This window comes from Lagopus muta, chromosome 1 (assembly GCF_023343835.1).
Source record: "Lagopus muta isolate bLagMut1 chromosome 1, bLagMut1 primary, whole genome shotgun sequence".
NCBI lineage: Eukaryota > Metazoa > Chordata > Aves > Galliformes > Phasianidae > Lagopus > Lagopus muta.
The window spans coordinates 178,560,356-178,569,890 of NC_064433.1; the positions used below are offsets into that span (position 1 = coordinate 178,560,356).

Genomic DNA, 9,535 nt, shown 5'->3' on the forward strand with positions numbered 1-9,535 from the left:
AACCTTGCCAACAAATGCAGACTGACAGAATAACCCTTATAATGTGGAATGAAGTAAAAAAGTGAAAGGAAGTTAAAAGATAATTTAATCACTGTGTAAAGTAATAAGCACAGAGAAGAATTTTGAAATATACAATTATTTGCCTAACTGGAAGGAGTAAAACTACATGCAATGAGCAAATCTGGAGTAACTATAAATTCTTTGCCGATTGTAGTCAGAAGGAACCACCTCCAAAAAAAGCGTTGCTGTCACTGCAATAGGCCACGACAGGCAAACACAAATTACTGAGTGATGTTCTCTGACCAGTGTTATACACTAAGTCAGACTTACTCAAACTACAGCAGTCATTTCCTAATGGTCATGAACATATTAGAATGCATATGGCAATCTAAACTCCATCTAAGCTAACATTCTTCTTATCTAAAGACTTCAGGCTTTACTCAGTAATTAGTATAACCTCCTTGTGAGAACAATCAAACTTTACAGGACTTAATACAATTGATATCCTCTTTGTGTATGCAGTTCAAAAACTCATTTTCAGTGAAATCTACAGTAGAAAACCGCTGGCAAGCCATCATCTTTTCCATTAATATTCGCAAGACTCAGTAACAGAATTCAGAAAGTTAGCACTATAATTTGAGCAATCACATACAGAGAGCTTTTAATTGTACCTTCTTCCTGAGACTTTGCACCCTTTGGATGATGAATATGAACATGGAGAAGAAATAACTCAATTATTGATTCCTTCAAGGAATCTTTTGGCCTATATTGAGTCCATATATAAAGCACTGTAGGCAAAATTTCTTCCCCAATTGTACAAATCCGTTTGCGACAGTTTACAGCAAATGTTTTAAAGAAGATATTCATTGCTGCAATAATGTGATCCAGGCCTGCAGTATTTCTCTCCTGCCTGCAATACAAACCAAACATTCCAACTTCAGAAGAAATAGTCACATTTCTTTTCAAGACAATTGTTAAAATGTAAATACTAGCATGCAGTTCTATTCTGAATATTATTCGCCCAGCAAATGTGAAAGTTATGAGTGAGGAGTTTATTAAAACAGCACTCTAAGACAGAACGAGGAAATAAATCTGAAGAATTATTTGCTTTTACTCAAGGTTAATCCCAAATACTTCAAATAGATATTATCTAAAATCAGGAATTAGCATAACAAACAAGCACTTGCAACATACCTCACATACTGCATTGCTGTTGAAAAAAAGCTGAAAACATCAGCTCTCAACTCATCAGTTTGGAAGCAATATCCCTTCATCAGTGTGTGAATTATCCTGGCCACCAAGACTCTATTCATCTTCCCAGAAGGTGTGAGGTAGAATTTTCCATACAGTATCAGCAGATCTACACATACATGATGTGGATATGTCACAAATACACAATTATGTTCAGATACATATATATTTAAGAGTACATAAAACACTTGAAACAAAATATTACATTAAATATATAGAAGTCATCATTTTCAATTCAGCTGTGTGTCATTATTCACCGAAGTTAACCAGGAGGGAAAAAAAAAAACAACAAAGGAGAAACCATATGTAGTCTTCTGCACTGAGAGTAAAGTTAGATTCATTCTGAGCTGGAATGCAACCTGCTTTGTGGCTACAGCCACACAGCCAACTTCCCTTAACTACTACGTTCTCCTAGTCTACATGGACTGCTCAGCCTGGTGTGCTCCATTTGTTGTGAAATACACAACAGCTCTCTGAAACAACTTACAGTTACATACACGCTCACAAAGAATTTGGTGTAGCAGAAACAGACAAACAGATTAGAACAGTTGGTGCTTAGGCTCCCCATATTTCCATTAGATAGGCACAGATCGTTCTCTCCAGTCACCAGAACCACGCATCCATGCTTTGCACTCATTTAAGAAGGTTCCTGAGGGAAAGGCCTCTTCCAAAAATGTTTGCTTTTTTCTCTCTTGGCTGATTTAAGAATCCCTACCCATCTTTTTTATCAGCATCCTGCAAATAACAGCAGCACATTACCAATCCAGCCATCATCACCAGTTTAACACATCAAATACACACTCTGATTACTATTTGATTTATGCCACCCACAAGTGACATGATAGTATCCACTGCGAAGATCCAGAAGAAAGAAAGGTCAGTCCCACGATCTCAGCAGCTATTCTGGCAGGACACCTTAGATGAACAGACACCCACTTCTCAGGCCTTCTCTAAGAGAAAAAATATAGGTAGAATGATCTTCTGGTAATCCCAGCTGCAGTGACTGCTTTGCTCACAGTTATGCTCCGAGCTCCTACAACCTTTGGGATGCAGAATGACCAACTGCCACAACATTTTCCAGTGAAGGGGTTACCACTGGGACCTTCTGTCATGATCTGGCCCCATGCTTCCATCACCCTTGAGTGAACTTCAAGAGTCGGTTAGTTTGTTCACTAGAGTGACTATCATCTAGAAGAGCCTGACAACCCCCAACTCTACTGGTGAGCAGGTTGTCACAGTTCGGAGTGACTGAGCTTTCGACAGACCAGACCTCTGAGGAATTCTCTTAAAAATTTTTTTAAATACATTGTTTGGCTGACATTGATAACTTCATCCAGAATTTTGATTCTTAGATTCCTGAACTGTGGAGAAGCCAGCCCAGGACAATTATAAAGGCTAGTGTTCCATTGTCATGCAAGCTTGGGTAAATTTATGGGCAATTTGGCTCCTTCAGGACTCCTAACGCCACCTTCACTGGGGCATTATTAACTCTGGCCTCCTATTCAAAAGGGATACAAACACATTCTTCCCTAGCAGGCATAAGGCTGTTTGCAGACTCAGGTGACTCTCTGTATCATGTAATCAGATCATATCCCTGCATTACTGTGCTGCATCTAATGAAATTATGCAGAGCTATGCACCAGCTGTCTGTTTGCCTTTTTCTGCTGCACCAAATTCTTTGTCAATGTGTATGTAACTCACAACAGTAGAATTCATTTCTCTTCTCTGCCTTCTTTGTTATCTGTCTACAACACTATAGGCTTATTGTCTCATGCCCTATCTACCTGTCTTCAGTTCTAACCTTCTCAAGTCCTTACTTGCAGCTTGCCAGCCCCTTTGTCTTCTCCCGCTACCTCAATGGCTCCTAGCCTTAGGTAGCTCCCACGTACAGTTCCAGTTTCTCTTTCAACTTCCAATTCTACTTCCATGGCCAAACGGTACCTACTTCTTTAATTTCTCAGATCCCACTCTCAGTCTTTCCAGTTTTCCAATCACATCTACCATCCAGAACTGCTCTAGATCAGTCTCTTTGCTTCGTCAGCCTCATGCAGGACTTTTTGCCTCTTTTCACTCCCAGTATCATTAGACTCTTTTTCTGAATCCTTTGCAAGTTTACTTTCATTTTAGAGTTAAGCAACTCTCTTCAAGATACCAAACAGAGTATTTTCTCATAAAACACTTCTCAAAAATCAAACTAACTCCAAAGCACAACACCATGCAAATACATTATCTTTATGCTTTGCTTCTACACTTCCTTCAGAACTACACATGCAACATTCAACAAACTGGACTGTAGAACTTCTAATATCTTTTTCCTCCCACCAAATCACTGTGCTATTACATAAACAAATGTAAACAGTTAAAAGAAGAAAACCAACTCTGTCCCAGCTGAAACCAGGACAAAAATGCACATACTTCTCCGTGCTAAATAAATTAACTTCTAAGAAAGTCAAATTCAACCCTCTGAAAAGTGGAAAACTATGTTTGAATTTTCAGTCGTGGTTCAGGTTGCATGCTGTGTCTTTACTCCTTCATCTATTTTTGTCTGTGTAAATGTGGAACTTTTTAGTCTTTTCTTTATATACAGCATATAACATATGTGCTTATAACAAGAGCGAATCAATGGTTTTTTAAGATCTTCATGAATGAACAAAGCTAGGATAAAAAACAGTAGTGCATTCACTCCTAGTGAAACCTGAAAATATTACCTGGCCATTGCTGCTGGGATATCTCACACCAGTATTTCCTTACTGAGAGGATATCCTTTAGGAGTATACTACTGCAGTCAGATCCATAAGCAGCACAACTTGCTGGATCTTTTATAATATGCATGACATAGTTCAGAAGTTCCTGACATTCCAGTCTGGGTCCTCCTATGTGGAAAAAAAACCATGAGACTCCAATTAACTCACAGCATGCCAAATAAATCTGGAATTATTTAAATGTAAAATGAACATAATGGACTTTACTTAAAACTATGGTTCAGAAACACTATTGTTAGGAATCATCTTATTGTTTCTAAGAATGAAAACAGTTATGTGAGAGGAGAGAATGTATCACTGATAAGCACACTGAATTACTGCCAAATAGGAGAGAGAAGGAGCACAGAGAACGGATTCACATGAAGATATTTAAATCATAAACTTCTGGGAATGACCAGGATGAACTCCACTCTGGTAGCTTACCTTGAGTAAAACATGAAAGGTTAAAGCAAAGCACTGAAACAAAATAATAATTCTAAATGAATATTTACTACTTACTTCGATTAGCACGCCTGATGAAATATTTGACTAAACTGCCAATCTCCTGCATCCTTTTTTGTTTGGAAGTCTGGGTTGAAGCAGATGCATTTGGTTTTGTCAGTCTGAGGTTTTCCATTTCCTTCTGGAAATATTTCTTCAGAACACTTCAAAAAAGCAAAGAGATATGGATCAGTGAACTGGAAATTTATGACTCGAGTAAAACAGGCTGAAGTTTTAAACCAAAACATCAGTGCTTAATCTTTTCATAGAATCATAAAGGTTGGAAAAGACCAAGATCATCTAATCCAACCATTCACCTACCACCAATATTCCCTCCAAACCATGTCCCTTTGTACCACATCTCCATGTGTCTTCAACACCTCTAGGGACAGTGACTCCACCACCCCCCTGGGCAGTCTATTCCAGCACCTGACTGCTCTTAAGGAAATGTTTCCTAATATCCAGCTTGAATACCACAATTCTGATTCTTAAAATGTAAAACCAACTGAAATATACAACAGCCTAAGCATGATGGAAATAGCTGTTAGTTTGTAAGATAACCCAGCAGCAGCTTGAATAGAAAACAAACTTCCCTATAAAATATGCATGATGTTAAACAAAAAATACAGAATTAGAAAAGGTGCAATACAAAGGCTTTTTATTTATGATGCAACATTATACCACAAAATAATAAATACTCTATACTGTTTGTCCCTTCAAATCCTACTTCTGAATCATGTAAAATTAACATACAGCATGATGAATAAAAAAACATTTTCACTGGTTTTATCACTGGCAATTAGTGCAGACTTTCTGGCCCCTTCTGACCCTTTGTATTCAGTTTAAAGACCAGTTTTGTGTTCCTTTCACATTTCTAATATGCTATTAGCTATCTCAAAAGCAACACACAAAACGTATCAAAGACTTTTCACAATATTTTCAGTACAGCTGTGAAACAAGAATTATTCAAAAGACATCCAATTAAAACATAATGGAGAGCCACCCAAACACCAGCCTACAAAAACTTCAGATATACTTTTGACAAGAAAATAACAACTGCTCTAAGAATTCACCATACACCCTCTGTATGGGAACTACTGAATCACAGCCTGAACCTCCGATTGACCACCGGAGGCAAACAATGAGAGCACAGGGAGCACAGCCTGGGAGCACAGGTGAAGGCAATTCACCTCTGCTACCAGAAGGGGTGGAGCCTTACTCCACCTCTCCCAGACCCCACTTAAGAGCTGACTACCACTAAGAAAAGATCTTGTTTGCAGATTGCTTCTCTTGGAGTCTTCTCATTGAACCCAGAACAGGGGTAAGCTTTCCATCCGTTCTTTTTTAGCATGATAACTTGTTTAGCCTACCTTTCTTATATATTTCTTAATTATAACATCCATATATTCATTGATTATAAACCCTCTCTGCTGACCTTATAGTACACCTAAAGTAGATTATTTCAAGGGTGGGTCTCTACAAACTTCATAGCACAAATTCCTTCATTCACAAGCCTCAGTCCTTCTATTGTGTCTTGAAGAATTCAGCAACACAAAAAATTTTCACAAGCAATATGCATACATACTATAAATTGCAAACTAGATGCACAGAATAATTTTCAATAAACAAGAACAATCCATTTTTTCAAGAACAATGACCATCTAGTTAACAATCAATTTTCTTAGCAGTTAGGACTACTGCATCTTTCATGCATGCTAAATACTGCACAAAGCCATTTAATGAATTTTTAGTTGTTCTTAAATTTTCTTCCTTTAGAAGCTGATACGAGTTGTTACTCCTTCACAGACTGAAAAGAAGTCTGAAGCCATTTGCAGAAAGGTAAGTACTGAATCAAGTCTGATAAACAAACTAGTGATGTGCCAGAGAACTGTAACCACCCACAAACTGAAAAAGCCGTGCTTTCCTCCAAACAAGAAAGAAAACTACCTGAACACAGCATCCCAGTTGAGTTGGTTTCCTCTCCTAGAATCGGAATTCCGATCCAGCTGGAGAACTGTTTCAGGATCACGGAGGAGTCGCTTGAAATTTTCAATTTCATTCTGAGAAAGTATATAAAAGAAAAAAATACTTATTAATGACTCCCCTCCTTAGCTGAGACATACATACCAGAAGAAAGATTGTTACCCTTCGTTCTGTAGCTCTCTCATTTTCAAGGCGACGACAACACATAAGCAGATCATGCAATGCAAGACTCATGGTTCACTTTAACAACTGTACCTGTAGATGGGGAAAAAAAAAACCCAAAAAAACCAGTAAGACCTTTTCTAATATACTGTCAGACCCAATTCTGACAGTTAAAAAATTGGGAATACAATACATTGAACAACTATAGTGTTACTTCATTCCTCTGTGGGCTAGTCTTATGGGTCACAAGACTGGAGGCCAGAATCTGATGTTAAGAATTGTCAATTTTCACAGAAAAAGTCCTGGACAGTAACGGCAAAGATTGCTTTCGCATCCCTCTGATTTCATTTCTTCCTATGAGTAATAACAGAGCGGAGAGTTGACCAGATAATATTGAGTGAAATACCATTGGCAACAGGATTAGAATGACACAGACAATCAAACAGCACTGATTTTTTTTTTTTTTTTTTCAGCAGCTAGTTGTTACCAAAAGCACTCTTAACATCATGCTGCTGAGAGATGCTAGCACCACGAAAACTCACTCTCTACCCTCTAATATCCTTCATGTTCTTGGGTATGCACTAGCATACCAACTAGCTCTTTTGGGCTCCTCACACCAAAGGATGCCTGAGTACCAATCACATGGGGAAACAACTTTTTTCCTTTTATGACTACTCAAAGTATGCACCATCTCCTTTAAAAGAGATGGCATTTGCTTGACTTTGCATTTCTGCTTTCCAGAAGATTATGCTGATACAGATCATGAAATGGAACCATATATAGTTTTCATGCTTCTCCTTTAGGTGACACTGGACATATGCTGCTGAGGATGCAATAAGACACACAATGCATACCACTGCCTACTGAATACTGAGGTGGGAATACAGAAATACCCATTTAGACAAATAAGGCAATTATAATAGCAGTCAGATCTGCTGTATTTATCTTACTCTGCTTCAGCCACCAGCCGGGACTAAGGCTGTTCAGAAAGACATGGTGACCAACAGGGAACAAAAGAATAGCTTGGATTGAAAGAGACTTCAAAGACTACTGAGCTCCAACTCACTTCCTGAGCTAAAGGCTCAGACCGTGATGCAGTACTGTAGATGGTGCCTTACAAAGGCAGAGCAGAAGGGGACAGTGCTCTCCCTGCTGCCACCCCTCTGTTGATATAGTCTTGGATGCTGGTAGTCTTCCAGGCTGCATGTGCACACTGCTGGCATGAGCCCAGCTTTTCGTACCTCAGGACCCCTTAGTCTTTCTCCAGAGGGTTCTTTCAGTGTGTTCTTCTCCTTGTCTGTATGCATGCATATTCAAGATTGCAAATGCAATACTCGGCCTTGTTAAACCTCATTAGTTGTCATGGGCTCACTTTTCAAACCTGTGTAGGTCCTCTGGGTGGCATCCCTCCCTTCTTTCGTGCCAACTGCATCACTCAGTTTGGTGTCATCAGCAAACTGCTGAGGGTGCATTGCATCCCATCATCTAAGTCACTGATAAACATGTTAAAGGGCACCGGTCCCAAGCCACCAAGCATGGCTGGTGTCCACCTGGACATAGGGCTGCTGACCACAACCCACTGGCTGTGTCCATCCAACCAACTCTCTATCCACTGAATGCTCCAGCCTTCAAACCCATATTTCTCATTTTCAAAGATAAAGATGTGGTGCGGGACCACATCAATGCACAAGCTGAGATAGACGACATCAGTTGCCTTCCTTTGTCCACCACTGCTGTCACTCCATCACAGAAGGCCACCAGATTGGTGAGGCACCATCTGCCCTCAGGAAGCCGTGCCTTCTCCACTCATTGGCTCCTCAACATGAGTAGAAAGCAACAAGTAACTTTCAGAACACTAACGGCTTCTAAAACATCGAGGGGCTGTGCCATAGGAACAACAGCAAAGCATCTCTAAGCCTGAATCCCCGCACTGCTCTTCCTGCTGTCACTCCTCCAGGCACCCCAGCGCAGCTACCAAAGCCACACAAAAGCACAGCCAAACACCCTGCAGCTGCTCGCTGCTCACAGTAACCTCAACCACCGTCCCCTCCACCAAGAGCTCCACCACAGAATCACAGAATGGCCAGGGTTGGAAGGGACCTCAAGGATCGTGAAGCTCCAAACCCTCTGCCATATGCAGGGCCACCAACCTCCCCATTTAATACTAGACCAGGCTGCCCAGGGCCCCATCCAACCTGGCCTTGAACACCTCCAGGGATGGATGGGGCATCCACAACCTCTCTGGGCAGCCTGTTCCAGCACCTCACCACTCTCTCTGTAAAGAATTTTCCCCTGACATCCAACCTAAATCTCCCCTCCCTCAACTTAAAACTATTTCCCCTTGTCCTGCTGTTATCGACCCTTTCAAAGAGTTGATTCCCCTCCTGTTTGTAGGCTCCCTTTAGGTACTGAAAGGCTGCAATGAGGTCACCCCGCAGCCCTCTTTTTTCCAGGCTGAAAAAACCAGCTCCCTCAGCCTGTCTTCATAGGAGAGGTGCTCCAGTCATCTTCTTGACCCTCCTCTGGACCCTCTCCGACAGCTCCCTGTTTTTTTTTGTACTGGGGGCTCCAGACCTGGACACAGTACTGCAGATGAGGCCTCACAAGAGCAGAGTAGAGGGGGACAATCACCTCCCTGTCCCTGCTGGCCACCCCTCTTCTGACGGAGCCCACCAAGGGCTCCACCAAGCCCCACACCACGCGCGGGGCCCGCCGCCCTCCCGCGCCCCCCGCCGTGCGTGCCCCTCACCTCGGGGCGGGGATTGAGGGCCGCGGGGCACCTCGCGCGCAACGGCCGCCCCGGGCTCCGCCGCACAGCGCCGGGAGCAGCGTGCAACGCGGGCGGGCGGACCTGGAAGCGGATACTCGGGCCACGGCGGGTTCCGGCGGAAGGGGCC

General features: G+C 41.6%; 1 protein-coding gene across 2 annotated transcripts in view; it reads right to left on the bottom strand.

The window, feature by feature from the left end:
- Positions 1–9,511, bottom strand: part of ATM (ATM serine/threonine kinase) — a 66,561-nt gene extending 57,050 nt beyond the window's left edge. For both annotated transcript variants that reach the window (XM_048934926.1, XM_048934920.1), the window contains exons 1-7: positions 9,388–9,511; positions 6,639–6,731; positions 6,441–6,553; positions 4,512–4,657; positions 3,960–4,124; positions 1,195–1,360; positions 672–910 (exon numbers count right to left, since the gene is read on the bottom strand). In XM_048934926.1, coding sequence (XP_048790883.1) covers positions 672–910; positions 1,195–1,360; positions 3,960–4,124; positions 4,512–4,657; positions 6,441–6,553; positions 6,639–6,710 — 901 coding nt within the window. In that variant the 5' untranslated portion in view covers positions 6,711–6,731; positions 9,388–9,511. The remainder of the gene's footprint in view (positions 1–671; positions 911–1,194; positions 1,361–3,959; positions 4,125–4,511; positions 4,658–6,440; positions 6,554–6,638; positions 6,732–9,387) is intronic.
- Positions 9,512–9,535: the final 24 nt, after the last annotated feature.